Below are 26,557 nucleotides of genomic sequence, written 5' to 3'. Positions count from 1 at the left end.
GGAAAAAAGTGTGTGGGAGGATTCCCAGCCTCTCTCACTAAGGAGCTAAAATTGGACCAGCAAGATTTCCAGAGGGATCTGAATGTAGCACGGGCCCACAAGTTTGGGAGGAAAACAATGTTGAGGTACTTTTATTACTCTAGAAGCTAAAAACACCTCACTCAGCCCATAAACACATATCAACAGTGCACAGAGAAGCATAATCAGCAAATATACCAATTTAGGGTTGTAGTCCAGAAGTGGTGGTGTCTGGTCTGATCATCTCCATAATGTCACCAGTAGATGGTGCACTTCCCTGGGACTGACAGCGGGATCCCACCAGTTGTATCTCTGATTTGCTATGTGACCTGAGTGATTTCACCTGTCTGTGCCTCTTGTCTCTGCCTAGGTGTGTCTATTTAGACTGAAAGCTCTTCAGAGCAGAGACTATCTTGCACTGTTTGTACAGCGCCTAGACTAATGGCATTCCAGCCACTATGATAATGCAAATCACCACCAGACAAACTGCAACCACTGCCTCAAACCATAAATGAACCATATTTCAGATTAGAGGCCTAAACTTAGAACCTGAATTATTAAACATTTTTTGATTTGCAAGTTTACAGCTAAAGCACTTTCCATTTTTTAAAGTGCGATAAGATGGGAAAATAGTTATTGTTTCCACTCCTTAGTGGAGGTTGCAGCTCTGTTCCTAGACGTGGATCTGAAATTCTTATTCTTTTTAACCTTTATTAGCCTTGGTCTACTACAGTACTATATTGCCAGGTGACAAACAGCATTTTAAGAGAAGTAACTTTCTGAAATTGGTTGCCATGGTTGAACTCTCTGGCCCAGATACTCAGCATGTGTAAATCAGCATAGTTTCATTGAAATCAATGGAGCTATATCAGATTTACACAGGTTGAGAATTTTGCTTTTTTCCCCATTAATGGCCAAGACTTAAAAAATAAAAATAGAACTAGGTTTAAGTGGGCCAGGCTGATGGCATATGCAGCATGCAAGACCTCAAGAATATTTCAAAAATTTAATAAGATTTAAGAAAAGCACGAGAGAAAATATTTTAAGCCTCTGAAATTATGAAAAACTTTACGATCCACCAGATGAACAAAATTTCCTTTTCAGAAAACAAATGAGTTCATTTCTAGTAGACACATTTAACTATGAGAAATCCTATGTAGCCACCCAGCCTCACTACCTTTAATTGCTTTCTAAAGAGGATGCACTTTCATATCCAGAGTTTCTTGATTGTAGCCCTTCTTGCAGGAAACAGTCACTGACTGTTCTCCCTCTGTTTCCTTTCTTCTTCCTGCCCCTCAGACTCACCCCAAAAAATGCAGATAAAATTATTTACCCATGTTCATTCCCTGCCCAGCGCACCATCCACATTTGAATAATACCTAGCTCTTATTAAGCACTTTTCATCAGTAGATATGAAAGTGCTTTATAAAGGAACTCTGTATCATCATCTGCATTTTAGAGATGGGGAAATGGAGGTGAAATATTTGCACAAGGTCACCCCGCCGCAGCACTGGGAATAGAAGCTACATTTCCTGAGGCCCAGGCCAGTGATCAATCCATTACGTCACACCACCTCTCTAAGGAAAATAGTTTCCTTCCTAAAGGATGCCAATAAGAGGTAGGTTGTAATTAAAAGCGCAAGTTCGCTTCCATATGGTCACTCTGTTTCCAACCTCTGTTTTGAATACGGAGGCAGAATTATTTTTCTACCATCACAGGGATGTAGGCAGGCTGGTTATTGTGGGATTGCACACATCTATAGGGCTACAGACAGCGTGGTGCCCCTTGAAGAAAAGAAAATAGGGTACAGAATCCTTTGAGTCTTTTGTGGGGTAGAGATCGAGAATTAGATGGGCTATGGAACAAACAGGGGCAGTGGGAGAAAAAGTGTGATTCGGGCCCAGCCACCACAACATTCTTCCTTTAAGTGAAGTTAAGATGGATGTCCAGAAACATGAAGGCATCAAAATTCCAATTTCCAGAAGGTCTTGGGTGGATACCCAAAAAGCCTTAAAGAACTGGGAAAACAGCCAGTAGACTGAAGAGACTATGGTGCAATAAGAATTAATGAGAAAAACACAGCACAAAGCACAAGCACAGTTCAGTGCTAAAGCATCACTCTATCAGTGGCCATTTGGATATTTTATATGAAATAACTCACTGAACTCAAAGTCTGTGTTTGTGGGAACAGTATTGTTGCTGTCAGAGGTTTATCACAAAAACACCCTTGACTCTGCAGGGATCTATAATCTTTACAGTGGCCAATCCAGCCACTAACTTTTTAGATACATATTTCTCTCCCTTCTCCCAGACCTTCTGCTTATCCCTCTTTTAGACTAAGGGTTTGGAGAAAGTCAATAAACAGAATATATCTTGTTCAGACTCATTTTATCACCTTTGTTAGACATTTCAATCAGCTTTTCAGCCTTGTGTTACTACTGAAACAATTCTACAACGGGGAGCATCAAGAATTGTGGAATTCAAGAAACGAGTCCTAGATACTAAATATTTCGACTGCGGATCCTAAAATTTGTAGGCGGATGGGTAGATTTCACTGACACTGTCTTTGTTTAGCTCTGTGCTGCTGCTTTTACTTGGAAAATTGTTCACTAGTCCCAGTCCGATTCAATAAATGACATGTCACTAAATTATGAACAAAGAGGTCACAGACTCCACAACTAAAGATGAAAAGGTTTCTGTTGAAAATCCAATTTTGACCCCTCTTCTGATTTTCAAAGGAAGCCTTCCGGTGTGCCTGAGGATTCAAATACTTCATCCCATGCCAAGAGAAGGGTTTTTTGTTTACTTTTTGCAGTTTTGGAAGGGAAGGATAAAGTAGTTGTTTAAGGGGAGAAGAGGGCTAAGTTAGGACACACAGTAAAGTTGCTGTTTTTCATTTCTGGAGACATGAACACTTTTTTGGTCCCCACCCCTGTAATTCAAACCCTTCTTATCGTACAAAGTTCATACTGTTTATTCTCACTGATAGCTCCTGCCCAAGTCCTGTTTGATAAAAAAAAAATTGTTTATCTGAAAACCCAATTTATAGCTGAAAAACAGTTTTAATGGAAATTTTTGACCAACTCTTTAACTTCTAGTCAGATGCCTGGAAAAATTGGAAAGTCCCATAGGGAAGAGCAGAGCTAACTTACATTTGTGGGTTTAAAAGGGCTTAGAATTCAATTTTTCCATTTAAGCAACTAACACACGTGAGCCTCATCTGGCTCCTCTCTGCGCTCAGGCTCCCTATTTCCATCCTTACCTTTAGACTGCGTCTAATGGAGGTGAGGCTTGCTGGCCAGAAAGGTTCACCAATACAACAAATTAGGATCAGTTACACAACTAGGCATCTGGAGTAGCTAGACCCAGCTCCTGTAATTCAGTGCATCATGGACAGAGATAGGGAAGAGGATCTGGTTCCTACTGACTTCCCCCTCAACTTCTTTGGTGGTTGTAGGCAACGAGATCTGGCTTCTTCCAAGAGTTATCTACCATCATAGGGCAAGATCTACCTCCTCCCAACATCTTTGGGGTGAATTAAGAGGTGAGCAAAAGAAGGGGCACTCTCTAAAGAGGCAGCTCAGCTTCATTCAGGCCCTCTGGTTTACTGCTCTTAATGTACACAAATGGGAGTCAAGGTTCAGTGGCACTTGGGGCTAAGCCTAGTTAGCTGCTTTGAGAGCTGTACTAACATACCGGTTTGAAAACAGGTCTGCCTCACTGTAGTATATAGGGACTAAAATTTCAGAGCACTCCTTTCCCCACCCCAGAAACACAGGGCCCTGCCAAAGAGTGAGACTAGTAACAGCTTCAGAGTCAGGGAGCTACAACGGCTCTCTGAAGGCCCCCTTCCTACCTCCTGTTCTGCACATATCTTGGTGCGGGAGAGAACCTGGCCCATGTTGGCAGAAGGGTTACAAATGCTACTGACTATGCCAGCAGTGCTTTATTAAATTTCTTGTATTCTTCTTTAAGCGGACTCTCAGAAGTTACAAGCTTTATTACCCGTTGTCTGCCACACAGCACAGAGCATATAGTGCTACTTCCCTATATAGGTACGACTTCTCCACATAAGATCTCCTGAAAATCACAATCATTTTCTAGACATAAATGATCAGATATTTCCTTATTCCTGCTATTGCAAATAAGCAGTTATCAATGTTGACAGCTTATTTTAATGAGACCCAGTCCTGATATCTCATACTGCTGATAATTTAAATCCGGGACAGATGCAGATGTGCTTGTTATGTGGAACTATCATTTTCTTCAACTGCTAAGTTAACATACTAGTTCACACAAGTTTTAAATGCTCTTAGGCTTGTGATAAACACAATGGGCCCAACTCTCCACCACTCTGCACCTTATGCAGACAGTTACGCCAATGCACGTGTGTAGGACTCTACTGCAACAGAATGGGAGCATTTTATCCACACTGAGTCTCTGTTGCCTTGCACCAGAGCAGACCCCAAGTCACAGGGATACATTTGCTCACAGAGAGGTGATATGAGGGACTCAAGAATCTGCTCTTTCCATACTTCCAGCCCCACCCCAACTAATTACACAAAAATGCTCTCAAACAAGTAGGAAGGCAACTCAGTGATAAGCAAACCCATCACGTGCTCTTCCTTGGAACACTTTGCTAATACACTGTTCCTAAACGATATCCTCCAGGTGTTGATAATAATACTGTTTAACTTGCATCCTTTGAAGTGTGGGAAAGGACCTCGTAGGGGGGAGCTGAGATCTTCTCCTCCGGTACATTTTTGAAAACACCTGCCATTAGGTGCAATCTGGGGCACTGCAAAGACAAAATATTTGCTCTTCAAACATATTTTTGAAGCCTTAGGGATAAGTCATCCACGGCAGGACTTGTTTAGCAGATTGCAGAGAGGCTTAGCTCCATCAGGCTAGGGAAATCAAGAAAACCATCCTTTCAGTTGGTGGCAGAATTTTAACAAGTGGCTCCCAGGAGTCCTGCCCACAAATGCTCACCAGCACATTGCTGTGATACCTTGGCTTCTCTGACTGTTCATAATGCATTTTATTTTTTCCTTTGTACAAAAACAGATATAAAATTTAAATCCAATACAAAGTGAATACTAGCAATGACAAGTTTACATTACAGTAAAATAGGACGTCAATGCAAATGTGTTATCAAGACATTAGTTCTTTAAAACTTTACCTCAGTGTTACATGCATTATATAAAATAAACTGCTAGAGCTTTTCATCTAGTTCCACAAAAGATACCCAGTCATCAAGCCATTCAAGGGCAAAAATAGTGTTGAAGGGACATCTACAAACCCAAAGACATTTTCCACAGAAAAATCAATGCTAACAGAAATGGTTTGTTTAGTCATGCTCTTGTTAAAACCCTCCCACAAAAACTATGCATAAAATTCTTAGGACAGAAAAAGCTCAGTAAGTTTGTTAGCATAGGCAACCATTCAGTAGTTCAAAGAATCTTTTAGACATTTTGAAAAGGTATCATAGTTTTCAATTTGTATTTTCCCACAAAACCAGAACTACATTGACTCTTTTTTCAAAATCTAGTCACAGCAGGCTAAAAACTAGTTCTTGAGTGAAGTGAAAGTAGTGTACGAAAATATTTAACGGAACTAGCAAGGATGTATCAAATGAGTCTCTACTTTGCTTCTTAAGGAAAACCTTTTCCGTACTCAAGGTTTGTTTATTTGTCCCATAAACAAGACTGCACCTAAGGGAGTAAATAAAGACCAATATTACTACATATATCCAATTTGTAAGTATTGTAGAGCATTCACTGAAAAATACATTTACAGAATGCATTCAAATAAAATCTAGGTAAGAAGGCTGTTTCACACTCCATGAGCTTTCTTTGTTTTGGTTAGGGGAACTGTAGATTAACAAACTATTTGTTTTTAGGTGAGTTTGGAGTGTATACGAATATAGATTCTCCCAAGACCCTCCCATACACTTTAAGGTCAGAAGGGACCATCATGATCATCTAGTCTGACCTCCTGTGGAATAGGATTTCCAGTTCTTCTGGTTTATTTTAAACAAAGTTAAAAGCATAATACAGAAGCATCTTTTGTATTTGTTTTAGCAGCACCTACTGGACAGCTTCAAGCTTTCCCACCTAGAAATTACAGTTTGCATGTAGTCATTATACTGTATGAACTCAACTTGCACGCAAAATAATACAAACTTTGCTTACCTGTAGGATTGTGACGGATGAAAAATACAAATGGTCTGTCTACTATAAACCAAGGAGGGGAAGACCTGGCTATTAAAATTGCAGCTTCCAAAGAAAGTGAAAGAAGAGAAAAATGGGATGGAAAATTAAACAAGCCAAACACTATCACACTACAAACAGTGCAAATATGAAGCATCAAACAGGTTTATGATTTGCATTCGATATTTGTTTGCTCCTTTAGATGTTCCATTTCACTATCATGCATCAGTTTATTAATTGTTTTATAATCACCAGTGGCAGCATGGGTCAGCCACAGGAGGCCATTTTATCCAATGCTATCTATTGCAAATGAGCCTTCTTATATTGCTCACCAGAACCACACAATCCATTCAAAAAAGAGAAGAACATCAAAATTCAAGATTGTTCCCCTACAGGAAAACCCAGCTGCCATCTTAGAGCAGTGTGGCATAAATGCCTGCCTCTGGAACAGCACAAGGAGGCATATTAGGAGCCAAGGATTTGGCCACTAAATTTTAAACTTGATGCTGTTCTATAGGTAGCTAGTGGAGTGAAGAGACGGTTTACAATTTGTGGAAGGCTATGTTTAACTAATTCTGTATTGACATAAAATTCACTTAAAAACAAAAAACCACCTCTCAATGGTAAAATTCACTTGATTTTTTACTGTCCTTTCTGAGTACGTGCTTCTGCTGAAGTGATCTCAATTTAAGCGTTCACAAAAGGTTTCCCACTTCAGAGAAAATCTAATTAATTTGTTTTAGTATAGTTACTTTTAATTAAGGATTAAATTAAACCAGAGAGAGAACTACTTACTTGTTGCTGCAGAAGCTTTGGTTCCATCTTCACTAACTTCAATTTTTGCTTTTTGCAAAATATGAGATACATGAAGGCTTTCCGTTCCTGTGTGACCAAAGCAAGAACAGCACTTGTATTAACATGCAGTTATACATTTTCTTTACTTTACATACAGTTTTCCAAAGTAGTAAGTTTCTTGTATCTGGTAGACCAACTGTATAGCAGAGCATGAGAAGGCTGCTACAATTCTAGCACAGACTAGGGTTGCCAACTTTCTATTCACACAAAACCAAACACTCTTGCCCTGCCCCGCTGCATGCTGTCTCAGAGGCCCTGCCCCCCTCTCACTCCATCTCCCCCCTTCCTTCTGTCGCACACCCTCGCTCATTTTCACCGGGCTGGGACAGAGGATTGGGGTGCAGGGGATGATGGCTCCAGCTGAGGGTGCAGGCTCTGGTGTGGGGCCAGAGATGAGGGATATAGGATCCAGGAGGCTGCTCTGGGCTGGGACCCAGCGGTTTGGAGGGCGTGAGGGAGATCAGGGCTCGAGCACAGCGGCGGGGGGGCTCTGGGCTGGGACTGAGGGGTTCAGAGGATGGGAGGGGGATCAGGGCTGGGGCAGGCGCGGGGGAGGAGGGTCGAGGTGCAGGCTCCCAGCGGCACTTACCTCAATCAGCTCCTGGAAGCAGCGGCATGTGCCCTCTCCGGCTCCTACGCAGAGGTGCGGCCAGGCGGCTCTGTGTGCTGCCCCATCCGCAGACACTGCCCCCCGCATCTCCCATTGGCCATGGTTCCTGGCCAATGGGAACTGCAGAGCCAGTGCTTGGGGCGCAGACAGCATGCTGAGCCCCTTGGCTGCCCCTATGAAATAGGAGCTGGAGTAGGGACATGCTGCTGCTTCCGGGAGCTGTGTGGACCCATGGCAGGCAGGGAGCCTGCCTTAGCCCCGCTGATCGGACTTTTAACAGCCTGGTCAGCAGTGCTGACCGGAGCAGCCAGGGTCCCTTTTCGACTGGGTGGTCTGGTCGAAAATTGGACACCTGGCAATCCTAGTAAAGATTGAAATCATGGTGTAGGCAAGAGGATTTTGTCCTGTTGTTAAGATGCAGTTGCTGGATCTGATCACTACAGAAGCAGCCAATCTGATGACACCAAGCAGAGAAAGCATACAATATGCTTCATGTAAAGGAATGGATTAGTGGGACTTCTGCGTGACTGTTTCTTATATAACCGTAGTATATCAGTTGTTAAATTGAGAAGTATTAACACAGGCACAATGTTGCTATTAGTTAACACATACATTAGCCAAAGCACAGAAAGAGTGCTAATATGAAATTTAACACACTAAACAAGTCTGCTATGGCATTTGTGTATACATGCCATTGCAGTATTAGCACATGCTTGTGTATATAATTAAAACAAACACATGGTGATGGACAATGTCCAAAATCAGAATCTTTTGCCCTGGCTTTATTTAGTGATGCAGAAATCAGTGGCACAATTCACTCACTGATTAAGTGCATTATGTTTATGATGACAGTAATAAAATAAATGGGATAGAAAATGTCTAGGTGACTGGAGGACATAGTTTACCCTAAAGATGCAGCAACACAAATCATTTTTAAAATCTTTGAAATCATGTTACAATCTTAGATTCTGAGCTTATTTTGTGGTTTTAAAGGTAAAACTGAAAATTTGTAATCAGAGTAATTTTTTCTTAAATACAGAAATTATAGCAACAGGTAATACAATTTAAATTCATCCTGAGTACCTTAAAAACTGTTTAAATAGAACACTTTGCTTCCAATAAAATAAAGGACCAAGGGCTCACAATTAATTGCAGTAAACTCACGTGATTAACTCAAAACAAATTAACTCAATTAAAAAATTAATCGTGATTAATCAGTTTTACTTGCACTGCTAACCAATACCAATATAAATTATAAATATTTTCTACATTTTCAAATATATTGACTTCAGTTACAACAGAATACAAAGTGTACAGTGCTCACTTTATATTATTTTTATTACAAATATTTGCACTGTAAAAAGGATAAACAAAAGAAATAGTATGTTTCAGTTCACCTCATACAAGTACAAGAGTGCAATCTCTTGATCATAAAAGTGCAACTTACAAATGTAGAATTTTTTTTTTTAAAATAACCGCACTCAAAAACAAAACAATGTAAAACTTTAGAGCCTACAAGTCCATTCAGTTCTACTTCTTGTTCAGCCAATTGCTAAGACAAAAAGCTTGTTTACATTTACGGGAGATACTGCTGCCTGCTGCTGATTTACAATGTCACCTGAAAGTGAGACCAGGCATTTGTATGGCACTCTTGTAGCCAGCATTACAAGGTATTTATGTGCCAGATATGCTATACAGTCATATACCTCTTCATGCATCGACTTGTACATTGCACTTTTATTACCGTGCAAATATTTGTAATAAAAATAATGTAAAATGAGCATTCTACACTTTGTATTCTGCGTTGTAATAAAAATCAACATATTTGAAAATGTAGAAAAACATCCAAAATATTTATAATAAATTTAAATTGGTATTGTTAATGTTTAACAGTGTGATTAAAACTGCAATTAATTGCAATTAATTTTTTTAACCGTTTGATAGCCCTAAAAGGAACTTAATCTCTTATTTCAAGTGGAGAAGTGTATAAGAGATATAAATGAGTTGTGTTAACAAGCAAGGTCTTTTTGTTTTGGATGGTTTTTTTTTCCCCCCCCGAGTAACTAATCAGAAATCTGATGGCGACATAAAATTCATAACCACAAGACATCCAGTTCTCTTTTAGAAGTCAGTGCTCCATTGTCAGAAAGAGAAAAAAGTTTATGGATCAATTAGGCAGTTCAATGACTGTTCCATTTTTACTCAACATTACCATCAATTTGGCAGACATCCTTCCTTTCTCTCAAGTCTGTTGATGCAAAGTTTATAAAACAAATTGTAAAAGAAAAAAAGGGCCTCAATTACATCTTCCATTATGGTCTCATCTAACATGATTTTTTTGTAAGCCAAAAGGAAAAATATTGAAGAAAATGTACGACTCTGACTGTGAAAATGCCTCAACATTTTATTTACTTCTCGCAAGACACACCATATGGTTAACTTTGTTATTAATTTAGAAGTTTGCCTTTTGGTGGAAATGTTTCAAAGCAGCAGGTTGTTTTAATAATTGCAATTGTAAAACAGCAGTTCTAGAAAACGTGAACAAAAACCGGAAGAAGAAGAATTTAAACAAGACAACCTACTTGTTATTTTTGCAAAGTTTGCCTTTGACTGCTCAAACATATCTGTAATGCCAAGTACTTTCAGAGGCTCCTTTAAATCTGTTTCTGCTACTGCTGTGAACCTGATTGCAGCATGCAAAATAGAAGAGACATCAGAATTATGACTAAATGTTGCTTTAAGTGCTGAGAAGGACTATAGAAGAATTCCTTATTTTGGGGGTTGGGGGGGAGAAGAGACTGGAAGATATTAGTACTCACTTGGGTAAAATAACTTGCACTCTCTTTTGTATCATGGTTGTCATCCAGCTCTGTATTGTTTTTGTGCTGATGTGAGGAATGATGGCAGAGAGAGGGGTAGTGCTTTCTGTAGGCAGAGCAATCAACATACTGATGCTTTCGCCATGGTAAGGCAATTCAATTATGTTATACCACAAGTCATTTGGGGTACTTGTTGTGCCTAAGGAGAGGGAGAGAGAGAAGTCATAATTCTCAAACAGTTAAAAGCCTTCAACCTCGGATATTCAAAAGCAGTAGTGAGTAAAAATGTTAAACCTATTGGCAAAGCTTTAATATTATTGTAACTGTAAAGTCTCAATGTCACAGTTGGGTTACCATCTTCCAGTAGAGTTCACTTACATAACAAGCATGGAGTCTATATAAATGTTACATTTGATAATGCAATGCAGATAGAGCCAAAAAATCTACTCTATGGTGTCTCAGATTAGTTTCTACAAGTTACATGAATATTACTTGGTGGATTGTTGGAGTTCCTTTGAAAATATAAATAGCCATGCCGCAGCCTGCTTCAGAGTCTCATCAGCATCTACTGAAACGGTAGTGGGTGGGAGACATGATGGAAATAAAAGACCATCCAAAAGAGAGCATGAGATTCCTTTTGTAAAGCAGGTTCTCTTTTCCTCTAAGGACTATGGTACACTGGGGATCAGAAAGAGTCTTTAACAGTCTCTGCCAACTGCCACACCATCTGCATTTGAACCCCTTTGAATCTTGTGCTGCTTCTGAACTGTGAGTAAAAGAGCCTACTGCTACAGTTCACCAAGGAGACTCCCCTGGAAACAGTAAGGTAGGCAAGTAAAGGACACAGATAACAATAAGAACAGAGGGTAGCAAAAAAAAAAAAAAAAAAAAAAAAGACAAGCTTAGGAACTTAGATATTGCCCAGGATAGGACTGCCAGCAGTTTGTAAGCACATGATGCACAACAGATTGTAGCAGGCCACTGACTATCTGTAATGTGCAGGACCATATTCAGTGGGTAAACATACATGGGGTCTCATCCAAAGGCCACTGAAGTCAATAGGAGTCTTTCCATTATTATTAAAAGATGCAAAATCCTGTTAGTGTTTTAAAAGGCAGTTTTCAGTATGGGATCGTTCAAAAGATTATTGGATTTTTTTGTCCCATGTGATGCTACTTTAGCAGCAGTTTATTGTGGCTAGACATAAATCCAATGGTGCATCCTAATAAAACTTTCCAGCATAAACACCTACATACAAATTATGCTAGCATTCAAACTGCTGCTGGTAATCCACCAGGGACCATAACTACTCTAGTTAAAGACCATAATTACATCAGTAGCATACTATTATGAGCATAGTAGCATACTATTTCCATACCACTTGGAAACAAACAAAAAACCCAGACTATCGTCTTCCTTGTTCTGTTACGGGACATTAGGACATGAAACTGAAAGTACTATGCAATAACACTAACAGGGCTAATGAAAAGCACAACAGGCTTGTTTACCAGTTGGAAAAGAAAGTAGAAAAAAAAAGTCTAGCTACTTGAATGGATCTTGATCAGCAAAGAATATATATGGAGACAGAGTTACAAGAAAATAAGTGGTCAAAAAGGCTAAGGGAACTGAAAACCATTTTATATGTTCCAGGATACAATTTATCTGGGAAATGGACTAAAGTTCTCCTTATTTTATAGTTAACAGAAAAAAGGAAGAAGTTAACAAATTAAGTTAATCACAAACTTGTTTCACAATAACATCTCTTCTCACAAAAAGAAAGCAATAAAAAGACATCCTGAAATTTATTCAAGAGTAAAGAGATTTCCACAAGTAGCTCCTATTGCTGGTAAAGCATTACACACCATAATAGGCCTCCAGCCAGCTCAGCTCATGCTAAAATTCTTAAAAGACCCCTTTAACTATCAAGACACTAACTGGTACTTTAACAAAACATCACAGGTGTTAGTCATGGAGGATTACAGCTAGCAGTTTATCTATAGATGTCCCATCTCAGAGGACTGAATTGCAACTTGAAGATCCATTAGCAATCTGAGAGTCTTTCCTATGTCTAATTACTAGCATTTTATTTAAATTAAATTAAATAATTAAAGCTAATTATTTTCTTTACTTTCCTGGAGACACGTTGGAGGCTGATAGACTCTAATAGGTTGGTTTCCTAATCAAAGAGATTCCTTTTTGTGACAGGGAATCCCTTATCAACTAGAATTCTTACCATCATCAGCTGGGTGGACAGCATGCTGCCTACATATTTAGCTGAAAAGCACTTACTTGTAAGACCACGAAGGAAACTCTTCCCTCAGTGTTATGCTCTATGCATTTAGATTCTGTTGTAACATTGTCTTGAGTGGACAGTCCCTTTATAGGGTTGCCAACTTTGTAATATTTAAAAACTAGACACACCAGTAGGAGTGCCAGAACCTCCTCCGCCCCACCTCTTCCCTCCAAAGCTCCACCCCATTCACTCCTCTTCCCACATCTCCTCATTGTTTGCTGCTTTTCCCCTCTTACCTCCTGCTCCCCTCTCCCTAGATTGGGAGGGACTCGCAAAGCCAGGCTGGGAATTGCAGCCATCCGATGCAGGTAGGAGGCAGCCCCAGCTGAATAGGGGTTGGCAAAGGTAATGACCCAGTGCTTCTGCTGCCACCTGTAACTGGACTTTGGGTATCCAGACTGTACTGCTGACTGGACACCCAATCAAGTCCGTTTTTCAACTGGATTTTCCAGTCAAAAACCAGGCAGCTGGCTACCCTAGTTGAATAGGGTCCCTCTTCCTGCTCCACCCTTTTTTCAGTTAATATGGCTTTTTAGACAAGTGCCAAAAGAACAAGTTTCATCAGAGCAGACTTAAAGGAGTCTCTCAGATGAGAAGAGCTCGTCTATGTGCACAGATCACAATGTGCTAGAGACTGATATTTGGGACAGAGTCACTACACAGCAGCAACATCTCACTACACTTCCCACTCTGGATCAAAATCCCCATCTGCATGCCAACCCAAATTGATGAGGGATTTCTGTACCAGAAAATTAACCTTGTTAGCAGAACTCTGCAACCTTAAGACTGCTTGCATGAAATCAGCTCATTACAGAGATGGTAGAAGGGAGCAGTTACCTTACCTCTTTTTCTAGCTCACCTCCTTTTCCAGCTCAACTAAAGAAAATGTTTTCTGTCTCATTATCTCCTTTACGTTAAGCTTGTAGTTCTCAAACTAGTGGTCCGCAGAGAGCCTGGTGATTACATGTTGACAGCTTCCCTCATTCACAATGGCTAAATTACATTTAAAAAGAGCAACACACACTTTACTTTCCCATACTATGTTTCCAAACAGTTGCTGTAGTTGCCATAGGATGCTGTGATCTTCAGAGCTGAAAATGGGCATGAAGGGTATCTACAAGATGTTTTTGCTCCTCAGATGCTTCTCACACTACTAAGAAATCTGAGAACCTCTGCATTCAACTGTATTAAGACACCTAACCTGAAACATGTGTTTCAATTCTGAAACAGGAAGCTTAATGCTTTCCATCTAAAGGCCTTGAAAATAATGGCCTTGATTCTAATCACAGTTACAACAATGTAATAAAAGAGTTACTCCCTATTTACATCAGATTCAGGCCCTATGAATTTTAGGGTAATACAAGAATTGTAAGCAAGACCTGACCGTGACGTGTGGTCATTTGCTGAAGTATAGATCCTAAATATTTCAATACATGATTTTCATTCACAGCTCTCAAGTTTTATCTGTCTTAAGCATTTAATTTTTGCTTTAATGTGTAAAGATTTTCAGGACATGGCCAAGGTACAAAATAGTTTCATATTTTTTAAACCAGAGAGTGATCTATTTTTAAGCTCCTATGTTGGCTAAACGAGCACATTTTTATGATCACTTATAAGCGAAAAAATAGAGGCAATACATTTATGTTTGCCCTCTTGGCAAGCTGATGGTACATTCCTTTACCAGTAACATTATTTTTTCAGATATATTTCTACATTTATTCATTGTAACTGTGTTTAGTGCATACAAAAGCAAGTTACAAATAGCATGTCTCTCATCTTAGACCACAGGCAGAAAACATGCACACACACTTCTAAAAATGCTGCCAATGCACTGTGAGCCTGACCAGCAAAACCCATTTCAGTACTCAGGTTTCAGAGTAACAGCCGTGTTAGTCTGTATTCGCAAAAAGAAAAGGAGTACTTGTGGCACCTTAGAGACTAACCAATTTATTTGAGCATGAGCTTTCGTGAGCTACAGCTCCGATGATGCATCCGATGAAGTGAGCTGTAGCTCACGAAAGCTCATGCTCAAATAAATTGGTTAGTCTCTAAGGTGCCACAAGTACTCCTTTTCTCATTTCAGTACTGGAACTCTTGAGTAGAGGCTGCCAGTCATGTGGGCTTCTGTTCTGGTTTTGTGACAGACATAGAAATTAGGCTGAATCCAGTGAACTCCTTTTCACTTGCAACCCAATTTAGAATTTAAATGCTGACCTCCAGAGGTAAACAACTAAAATACTAACCCTGTGCTACTCAGTCCCTTGGTTTAATGGCTATTGTCTGAAAAGCTGTTTCCAGCTGTCCACTACTTCAGAATCTAAAGTGAATTTAAGCATGCTTTGTTTACACTTATTATGGCCTGCTATTAAAGAACTCTGTATTTTAATTTTTATTTGCAGATTTTTAAAGCATATTCCTTCCCACAATATATGGGTAAAATACAATATAAAAACAAAGTAATTCTAAGGTTTTCTACTTTAGATAGGTTTTTGATTAAGGACAGGATACATTTTATTTCTTATCTATTTGGCCAAAGGTTTTGAACAGGAGCATCTAAAACAATGCACCTAAATAAAAGTCACCCGATTTCCAACGGTGCAGACCATTCACAGTTCTCAAGGTTTAATCCAGGAGATTAAACAGGAGATACGAGTTTGAAAAGTTTTCCCACTTAACCAACAGTAGCTTTCAACACAAATATCTACTCAAACAGGAATGCTATGTATCCCCCACACAAACACATACATTAACCTTCTTTGCCTACATTTTGAAAGGAGTACAGTGCAAAAAGTTTTGTGTTTCATTTACAAGAAACTAGCTCCTGAGCTTACCACAGCGGAACAGAGACAACTGGGCCAGCATAGGTACTTGGTAAGTCTTCCCATCAGCTCCATTAAATGTGCGTTTCTTTGTATTTTCAGGTTGAAAACGAGATTTCCATAAGCCTTTGAAATACACCGCATTTACCAGCACCAACCTGGTCAAAGCACCATCAATAATGTCTGGAGATAAGAGATTATCAATCATACCTGAAAATAAAATAAAAAAGGAAGGGGGGAAATTGAGCATTTTCTGTCACAATGTAAGCCAGTTGGTCATGAGGAAACAGAAGTGCCAATGTACTTTGTAATTCACTAGGTAACATTCATTCTGAATTGGAGCAAAGATGGCTGCTAACTCCAGCCTGAAGAATTATAGCTCCGCTCATTTCAGGGCCTGCTGACATCAGTGGAGTCATTTTACTGAGTATAGTGGCAGCTGTATTAGGATCTTAGTTTTCACTAGCAAGGGAACACTCTAGTACCCATCTAAGAGTTGTGCTCAGGTAGGGCGTTATTTAGCAACATTTGTTGTGTGCTTAGTTTAGTAAACAATTAAGGCTGAATCAGCCACAGCCTGGAAATGAAAAGTTAAAAGGAAAAATCTCCAACACTTGTTGCCACCCATCTATTGCCTTTACCACAATCAATGACACACTGCAAGCATCCCCATGATGTCACTCATCTCCCAACAGATACCAAGATGCAACACAAGCTAATTATGCTGTAATGTAAAACCCGAACTCTGGCCTCAGCAATATGTAGATAATTTTGAATAATGGGAGTGGTAGGTTTTGCAGTTTCTCTTTGTTTATGAAAATAACATCACTGGAATTAGCTTCATAGAAGTGACTCTTAAAGGACAATAGATACCATGCATCTCCAAGTAGTTAGGCAAGGTGCACCCAAGTTAAAAAAAAAAAAAATACTAGGGATAAGTTGAGATGCTGTAGTGTCTTCCCACCACTTTTAAAAAACTTTTTACCTCTCTCTTAACTTTAGTGTGTCTATAAAATAAGTGTTTAACATATTTACACAAAAAATTCAATACCTACCCCTTGTTTCATTTTTCACCCACTGGTTTATGGAATTGCATGCTGCATTTTTGTCCTCGAAATCCACCGTCTTGACACTGCACTGAAACACCTCTTTGTTTCTTGTAACAAAAGGCACTTCCATTTTAAAGCCACTCTTTACAAACACTGCATTAGCAACTGTCACAATGTCTTTATTCTTCTTTGAGACTATGGCCTTGTTTATCTTCTTTAATACTTTACCAACTCCTAATTAGAAATAACAGCAAGTTTTATTTAGAAAGGAAAATCAAAGAGAAGCTTTAAAGGAGTTAACTTGTACCAGTAATTACGGACATCCACACACACACTAACGTGATGGGGTAAAGAAAGAATACCAATGCCATTGACAGACATTCTTAAACACTCATCTGAGCAACAGGATCTCTGACTTATCTGAAGGACACTACTTCACAGCGAAGAATTTGGCTCTTTGTCTAATCCTTGTACTGTACATCAGAGTCCTGGTGTGGTATATTAATCAATAACTTTCTGGCATGGACAATACAGTTAAAATGTTTATTCCTGAATAGGTACAAACAAACAAAAACAATCTAGTTAAACTGTCATCAATTACACTAGAGAGCCACAACATAAATTAGGCTGCAACATCCTGACCCTATGCTGACATGTTTACAGCACTGCAACTTAACACAATACTACAATGTTATTTTGTGGATGAGAGTCCTCATCTTCCCAGCAGCTACAACTGAATAAGGATATTCATTCTGGCCACTCAGAGTAGAAGGACCAGGGGAACTACCCTTATTCCTGTGCCTAAGAGGCAGAAGTCATGGGGGGGGGGCGGGCAGGGACTAAGACCATAAACTGAAAAACTAAGGTAGTCATTTTTGATCCCTCCATTCCATTCAGTAAGGAATAGGGTGGATATAAAAAAGTTTTCTGGAAACTGTGTGCTAACCAAAAAAGAGAGAGAGACCGACCTTTGGAAAGTTTCCGGAACAAACTAAAATTAAATCTGAAGACTAGGTTACACTAGTAAGGAAATTCAGTATTAGACTCCAACATCTAATCGGAAGCAGAGTATTTATCCAAAGGTATCAACTATTAATAGGTTGCAATATGCTCCATAAAAGTCTCTATGAAAGAGTGGTCTTCCAAGGAAGGTGTTATGACCCCCGTAAGTGTAGACATGCCCTTAGAGCAGCACAGGAAAACTATTACATTGGTCACACCTCAGTTCGGTCATTAATGCTTCTAAACAAGCCACACAAAAAAGGAGCTGAGAAGGGAAAAAAAGAAAGCAAAAGATTCAACAACCACCATTTCAGCTCCATGTAGGATAAGTCCTCAATAGTTGGCCCTGCTGTGGCTCCTTTAGTAAGACAGATCACATGATCTCCGTGTATTCACTATCTTCAATATTATGGACATATTCTTTTGGTGAGCATACCATAACAGATGTTTTCAAGTTAGTCTGTACCCCACTAGTCATCCACTGAAATTTGCTGGTGGTTTAGGGAGAGCTGGCTGCGCACATGGTACTGGCTCTCCTCCTTGCTTCTAGATACTAAATTGCATTAAAAGATAGCTAAAAATGCTTTAACTATGTCCCTAGAGTTACCTTTCCAAGTAAGCAACTTTTGTAGCTGTCACAGGGTTATTAGGCAATCATGAACAAGAGAAGAGGAGGTCCATGCAAACATAAAAAAGGTGGTGGTCCATGAGACTCTTTATATTAAGATATGGGTCACACTACAGAAAAGTTTGTCTCATGTGTCTAGGATTGTTAGACTAAGTCAACCAAAACCAAATAAATTCATTAATTTTGAAGCATTGAAACTCTTGCAAATAGCTATGTTTAGAAAACTCAAATGCTTTTAAATTCAAGATTACCCCATAAAAGGATTTGAATCTTCAACATTTGGATATTTTATTAAGCAACACTAAATCATTTAGCTGTACCCAACACAGAAAACTGCACAGCAAAGCAATTAAGGAGGGGACAGTGTGTTACAGGAAAACATCAACTTTGCTCATTCTTTATAGGTCTGAAAATGTACTCACCTTTTGGAAGGTTTCACATTTCATAAACACAGCTCCTTTAAGATTCTGTAAGTGCCAGCATTCTGTGCTGCTGCTAAGCCTCACTGGCATGCTAAGAAGCAGCAAGTACTCTCACCCTACTCTCTAGAGGAAAGGAACTGGTAGAGGAATAACAAGGATTTATGCCAATGTCAGGAACAGAGACTGAAAGAAAGGGATGTTTGAATAGAAAGGCGGCCCGGGAAAGGCTAGAGAGTCTGGGATCTTCACAGAAGAAACAGAAGCAAAGCCAAAAAAGCATCAAAAGATCCAAAAGAGAGCCCGCCAACTAAATGGGCTCAGAGGCCTATAAGAAACTAAATATAAAAATAATTTTATTGCCCAATAATTTCTGAAATCTTAAATTAAAGGCTGTTGTAGTACAACAGGGATAGAGGCATTGCAATCTACCCATACTATGCTGGCATTGGACTTCAACTTTGTGCTGCAGAGATTATCTGTAAAGCTACAAGGACTGTTTAGTCTCATTCATTTCTTGGCCCTTTGGCTGAAACTGCCAACAAGGTCTGTATCCTGGGACAGTCCCAAAACATGTGAGCCAGTGTGGCTCTACGAGACCCAAATCTCCAGCAGAAATATATTTTGGCAAGGCCACACACTGTAACCTACACAGGAACCAGTATGAACAGCAACAACAAAAATGATCACCTACCTTTCGTAACTGTTGTTCTTCGAGATGTGTTGCTCATGTCCATTCCATTCTAGGTGTGTCCGCGCCTACAGTTGTCAGACTTTTGCCTTAGCAGTATCCGTAGGGTTGGCTGTGGCGCCCCCTTGAGTGCTGTGCTCATGTGTCAGTATATTAGACACTGCCGACCCTACACCCTCTCAGTTCCTTCTTGCTAGTAACTCCGACAGAGGGGTAGGAGGGCAGGTAATGGAATGGAGATGAGCAACACATTTCAAAGAACAATAGTTATAAAAGGCAGGTAACCGTTTTTTTTCTGCGAGTGCTTGCTCATGTTGATTCCATTTTAGGTCACTCAAAAGCAGTATCTATGGAGGTGGGCTCAGAGTTCACAGTTTCACAGCTTGCAGTACTGCCCTACCGAAGCCAGCATCATCCCAGGCCTGCTGGGTAAGTGTGTAGTGGGATGTAAACGTATGGATGGATGACCAAGTGGTCGCCCTGCAGATGTCCTGGATAGGCACCTGGGCCAGAAAAGCAGCCTAAGAGGCCTGTGCCCTGGTCAAGTGGGTGGTGAAAATCGCCAGGGGCAGCACCTTCGCTTGATCATAGCAGAAGCAGGCAGTGATCCAAGAAGAAATTCTTCGGGCGGATACACGGTATACTTTCATACTGTCAGCCACTGCAATGAACAACTGTGTAGACTTATGGAATGGCTTGGTCCTGTTGATGTAGAAGGCTAGAGCCCTCCTAAAGTCCAAGGCATGCAATCTAAGCTCCGTTTCTGACTTATGCGGCCTTGGAAAGAAGACTGGTAAGTAAAGGTCCTGGCTTGAATGAAACAGAGATCACCTTGTGCAGGAAAGCCAGGTGGGGTCTCAACTGGATATTGTCCTTGTAGAAGACCATATAGGGTGGTTCGGAGGTGAGCACCTGAATCTCCGAGACACGGTGGGCTGAAGTCACTGTGGCCAGGAATGCAATCTTCCAAGACAGAAGAAGGAGAGGACAGAAAGCCAAAGGCTCGAAAGGAGAACCCGTGATAGCACTAGGTTCAAGTCCTACAGGGGAACAGGGTCCTCGACATGTGGGTAGAGGTGCTCAAGGCCCTTGAGGAATCTGGCCATCTGGGAGATCCTCTAAGATCAACCAGTTGATCACGATCAACCGGTTGGTGACCACTGATGTACAGATTAGGTAGAACAAAGGTCTATGAAGAACCGCTCGTGCTCTTGCGAATGGCGAGACGAGGCACTCCAACCTCATGGGAGGTAAGAAGGAACTAAGAGGGCGTTGGGTCAGTGGCGCCTAATATACCGATGTATGGGTGCAGCACTCAAGGGGGTGCCACAGCTGACCCTACGGATACTGCTAAGGCAAAAGTCTTCAACAACTGTGCACGAGGGCACGCACGCACCTAGAATGGAATCAGCATGAGCAAGCACTCGAAGAAGAAATAATTTTCTGCTGGATCAGTCTTAATTGTAGATCAATAGTAGAGCTTTTAAATGGTTTGCAAGGCACTTCCTCACAGGCCAGGGGTCAACAACACACACCAATCTTTGTTCCAGTCATGGTACAGGCAATCTAAATTCAGGAGGATCTTTTGGGTCAGGAAGACATAACAGGCTACAGATGTTCAGGTGAACCTAAAGAGCTCTCTACACATCACCAATTCTGGAGTCTCTGGTGCTCCCAAGCACATCTGGATCAAATGTGTCCTTCAAGAGATGCTTAAGCTGCACGTAATGCCATGTAGCTGGACCAAGTAGATTGTATTGTTGTTGGAGGAGTACTTGGAATGGCAGAAACTAATTTTCTGAGCTCAAGAGACTCAAATTATCCCCATATATCTTTCCATATCCTCCACATAAATAGTTTATAGGTCACCCCAAAGCATGGCACCAACATCAGTGAGAAGGGATGGAATTTGAATTTTCTATCTAAACTGGGTCCATGTTTATCTGGTAGCCTATATTGTAGGAGACATTTTAGGAGGTATGGCCTTCTCTTCGTGCTGATCATTGTTTAGTAAAACTGGCTTGTGATGCAAAGAATGTAGCAGAATTTGAAGAACCCCCCATTAAAATATATTGTCCTTCCAGCCTTAAAAGTTTATGAATCACTTTATAAAAAACCTGCATAACAACAGATAAAAACTGACCATTTACGCTGTATCTCATCACAGTTGTCAGCTGCTTCTTTGTCTTGCCATCAGCACCCAGCTGAAGTATTCCCAGTACAGATGCAATCCCATGTGGAGAAACCACAATATTCTCCTGAGGTCTAGCTTTGACTATCTGATTGAAAACTTGGATTCCAATGTCAGAGCCAAGTTCCTCAAGAGATAAAGGATTGAACTGGGACCACACAGATGTTAAAGTCACAGCGGTGAAAAGGAGAAGGAAGTGCCAGTTCATGATTTCTAAACAAAAATAACCTAAAGGAGACAAAAAAATAACAAAAACAAACAAAAAAAAAGTTAAAGACCACTTGCATGAGCATAAAAATTCTCTGCTACACTTACATGCACTAAATGCAGTGTAGTTGTAGCTGTCTCTCTAACATTAGACAAAGTCAGGCATATGTAGTGGATGTTTTGTGAAAATTTTACATAGCTTTGCCAATAAGCCTCAAACCTCAAGTTCAGTACCCCTACTATTCCAAGTCCAGAGCCTTCCAGAAGCAGAAAGAATGACAATTGTGCTGAGTCATATGCTTATTTTATGCTGCAGGTAAAACTCCACTAAAACAGACCAAGTCCAAGTTCAGTTACCTGTGTCTTAATAGACTCTGATCCCGGTTTTAAGACATCAAACTATCACAACACTCATACAATTGGATTTAGAGTGCACTACTTCTGATTAAGGCAAGTACACCATAACATCTTCACAAAGATAGCTGATGCACTTGTACACACAATAGCCAACTGTCCATCAAAAGCAGAGATGCATGTATGCACACAAGAGAAGGAGGACAAGTGATTTGAAAACAGACCTGACACCTGCAGTTAACTCTGAAATACAGTAGTCCAATTTACTTTACATTTTTATTGGTTAACTTTAGGCATAATTGGCATTTTTCACAGAGAAGAAAGATTACTAATATTTGCTAACTTCTCAAAAGCTGGTATTGGGTTTCTAGTTTTTCCAAATATGATTTTCTACTAAGAGTCACCCAGTTAGCTTATAGTAAAGCATAACTGCATTTGAATTGTTCTGTATTATAAATACTACCTAGCTTTTATATAACAGTTTTCATTAGCAGATCTCAAAGTGCTTTACGAAAGGATGTCAGTATCATCAATCCCATTTTACAGATGGAGAAACTGAGGCACAAAGAGGGCAAGTGCTCCAAGGTCACCAAGCAGGCCAATGGCAAGCCAGGAATAAAAACCAGGTTTGAGTTCCAACCAGAGCTCTATCCATAAGACAACATAGCTCTCCTATGAAGCTTTATTTGTAGGAGCACAGAGGTTATAAAATAGATGTGTCATTGAATACAACTTGATAGTGATAACTTGGTCCAGCATAATTTATGGAGTAACTGATCATCTTTTTTCCTCTTGCATATTTGAAATGCATCATCCTACTTGCATATTTGAAGAGCTCAGATTTTTCGGACGTTAATAATGCACTAGTACATCACCCTTTACTGTCTTTTGAGGTCTTAGTTGTTCGAACTATAAAACCTTCTTTTCCCTCACCGTAGGAGACTTGTTTATTATTTGCACTAATATGGACTAGTGTGTATTCCAAAAACTACTTAGAAGGCTCCAAAGCAGTAGCCCTTGAACATGCAAAAGTCACTAGTTACCTGGTTTACTGAAGACCAGTTACAAAAATCATTATCTAATAAGTCTTTATAATATATGTATATAAAAGGTTATACACACTCAATAAAACTCAGATAATTTGTATAGTACATGCAAAAGCTCTATGAATGGTTTCATTCCTTCTCCCTTTGAAGATCCTGACCTCTGTTGCATTTGCAGTTTCCAGAGAGCACTAATTGTACAAGTCATTCATATACACAGTGACTTTCAGTGCAAATCTGGCAATGTCCAAAATCAGCACTGTACTGAAATTTGAATAGTCATTTACATTAGAGCAAACGGATTACAAAGGAGATGTAAAACTCTACCAGGTCAGAATGGGAACAGTTTGCACCCATCTTCCATGAGTGTAAATGACTGCACAAGGTGCAAAGCAACAATGATCGATCAGTGTACTTGAACTCTGCTAAAACCTTGGAAACGGAAGAACCAGAAATGCTGTATTTGTCAAGGCTATAGCATAGTTCAAGGGATATAATTCAATCATGGTTTCCTCCTGTACCGCAGATGGAACCAAGGCACAATTTAAATGCACCCAAGAATAGCCATGACCCAACCTAGTCCCCCAGCACAATTGTATTTGTAGTGTATCCAGAGAGATGTATCCAGAGAGAAATTCATGGGTCTTGGTTTACTAAGTTATCTAGAAAAGGAATTCAGATTCAGTATTTCACGTATATATGCATGTTACAGTCCTTAGTTTGGAGGGGAGATAGCTTTTTATTTTAGGATTTGAAGAACCGTTTGCCTATGTTCATTTTAAACGTCTTGCCTATCAACCTAAAGTGGTGGCCCTTTAAACTTTAAACTTTTTTTGAAAATTTTTAGAACCATTCTTAAAAAGGATTGATGTAAAAGCAACTATTAGTTTGCAAAACAGTGAGTTGGAGCTCTCTGAGCATAGTGCAGACTAAACTGGATTTGAACAGTAGCAGTTGATAAAGTTTTTAAGGGGAACTACAGAGGTAACTGAGATCCCATCCACATCACAATACAACCACCATGTTAGTTACAACACAGTTGATAGCAAGAATCTAGTACAGTTTCCTTGACCTGTACAGGTAAGATTTTTTTCCCCTTGTCCTCCTCCCCCAAGAACCATGACATAGGCTAGAGCTGGACCAATAATAGGAAAAATTATTCAGTCAATTAGATGAACTAGAAGCTGAATTTCAATCCATCATGTTGACTATTAGTTTTGTTTATGAACATTCTTACTAGTAGGGTTTATTTGTACTAATATATTTGTAAACAAACTTAAGTGTCAAATTTTGTTTTGGGTAGATGAGGAAATAATAGACTTCCTCCTTTTCAAAGTTTGTCCAGACCAAGAGGGAGGAGGAGTGGTGGTGAAGGTGTTGTTTCTTTGATGTAAGTCACTATGTCCTGCCATTTGTAGGCAAGCCAGGTTATGACAATGAAACTATGCTGGTAATGTCCATGTTAAGCTTGCCTCCTGGCCTACATGCATCTTTTTGACTGACAAACCCTGACAAAAAACAGGAACTCAGTAAATGCACTCGGTAGATAGGTGAAACAGCGATGTAAATGGAACAAGATCAAGTGTCTGAACAATACATTGTCACTGAACAGTATTGCCAAAACCCTAAACCAAAGCTTTTGCGTAACACGTTTAAACAATATTAACAGGACACTGGATTTTACACTTTGCAGGACTAGGCAAAAACTCCAATCAGAGGCAATTAAATAAACAGATAAGGATATTGCTGCAATCTGCATGGCTTGGGACCATGCATGTACATGCCAATATGCAATTACTCTTAAATCGGATCCCAGAACTAATTCTACAACAGGTAATTTTATTTATTTAACAATTATGTGCCAGGCAAGGCCTGACTCAAGGAGCTTGGTAAAGAAAGATTTTAAAATATTCTAAAAATTCCCTAATCCTGTCAGCCTAGTTCCTCCCAGCTCCACAAACTGTCCTAATCCTCTCTCTGAGAGAAGCAAGAGATCAGGATGGGTATAATGAAATCCCAGTTTTCTGCATTCATCCAATCAGGGAACAGAAACAATACCATGTGACAAAAATCACCAGTCTCAGTAGATATGGCACAAGTCCAGTTCACAATCAATCCATATGCTGAAATATGTTCATATCGACTCTTCAGACAATTAGAAATGCATAAATACGAAAAAAATTAGAATTCGCTTGTGAACAGAAAAATGGATTCACTCATCAGATAAATTGTTATAAATAGCTCACACAGCTTTAAGAGGACACCAATATTTTTCTTCCATACTGTTTAAGCATGAATATAGCACTGTAGCAGCTTGCAGCAAATCTAGAAGAGAGAGCTTAATATTGATTGTCCATGTTCTCAGAGTCAAGTCAGGTTTGTTTTTTGCTTTTATGATTCAGTGAACAATTTACAGTCTCTCTTATGTCAACTTCCCCAGAAGTAACACCATCCCTGCCTAACCTCCCTTGTTAAGACAGACAGAGAAACAAGCACTGAAATGGTAAAGGGCTGTGCTTAGCAGGTGCCTGCTGACTAAGTAAAAGTTTGTCCCCTGCCCCCTCCACCCACCAGCACCCCTGGGGGAGACTCAGTGCCCCCTGCCCCATTCCCCCATCAGCATCCCCGGGGAAAACTGGACCTCCCGCAGATTCCCCTGCCCCATCCCCCCACCAGTGCCCCTGGGGGAAACCCAGTGCCCTCTGCCCCATCCCCTCATCAGCACCCTTGGGGGAGACTCAGTGCCCCCTGCCTCATCCCCCCACCACTGCCCCTGGGGGAGACCGGATCTCCTCCAGTTCCTCCTGCCCCATCCACTCACCAGCACCCCTGGTCTAGGGAGGGATGTGGGTCTGGTCCAGTTCGGGGGGTTCAGACTAGGGAGGGATGCAGGTCAGGTCCAGTTCGGTCTGGGGAGGGATGCAGGTCAGGTCTGATTTGGAGGGTTGGCCTTGTCTTTTGGGGGCACAGCTGGTCCTGATCCTAGTCTCTGTGCCTCTCTACCTGGGGGAAGGACTAGCAAGAACAGTATGAATAAGGACACTGTAAATAAAATGTATTAAAGTTTTTCGTATTTTTTATTTTTAAATGTTTTAAACAGTTTTTAAATTTGCCCCAATTTAATACAAAAGTTTAATTCAAGCCCTGGTAGTTCATATGAGAAATGTGAAGGATGAGATAGTGTGATCGTTCCCTTTCAGTGGGAGCAGCACATGGCTAGCGTTTTGTCCAGCTTTGGCTTTTGTTAGTGGTTTGTACCCACACACACACTCTCTCACACACAGTCTGCTCCCCAAACACACACACCAGGACTCCCTAGATCCAGGTCACTTTCCCCACCTCTGCTG

The 26,557-nt window shown here is 40.2% G+C and overlaps 1 protein-coding gene across 1 annotated transcript in view; it reads right to left on the bottom strand.

Moving 5' to 3' along the window:
- Positions 1–5,087: 5,087 nt before the first annotated feature.
- SERPINE2 (serpin family E member 2) overlaps positions 5,088–26,557 on the bottom strand; it is a 38,932-nt gene continuing 17,462 nt past the window's right edge. The window contains exons 2-9 of the mRNA XM_077825765.1: positions 21,559–21,834; positions 16,682–16,909; positions 15,639–15,836; positions 10,515–10,713; positions 10,278–10,378; positions 7,026–7,112; positions 6,213–6,296; positions 5,088–5,732 (exon numbers count right to left, since the gene is read on the bottom strand). Of these exons, the coding sequence (XP_077681891.1) occupies positions 5,695–5,732; positions 6,213–6,296; positions 7,026–7,112; positions 10,278–10,378; positions 10,515–10,713; positions 15,639–15,836; positions 16,682–16,909; positions 21,559–21,814 (1,191 nt within the window). The 5' untranslated portion in view covers positions 21,815–21,834 and the 3' untranslated portion in view covers positions 5,088–5,694. The remainder of the gene's footprint in view (positions 5,733–6,212; positions 6,297–7,025; positions 7,113–10,277; positions 10,379–10,514; positions 10,714–15,638; positions 15,837–16,681; positions 16,910–21,558; positions 21,835–26,557) is intronic.

Source organism: Eretmochelys imbricata, chromosome 9 (assembly GCF_965152235.1).
Source record: "Eretmochelys imbricata isolate rEreImb1 chromosome 9, rEreImb1.hap1, whole genome shotgun sequence".
Lineage (NCBI taxonomy): Eukaryota > Metazoa > Chordata > Testudines > Cheloniidae > Eretmochelys > Eretmochelys imbricata.
The sequence above is the reverse complement of the archived record's forward strand: the minus strand, read 5'-3'. Positions and strand labels throughout refer to the sequence as shown.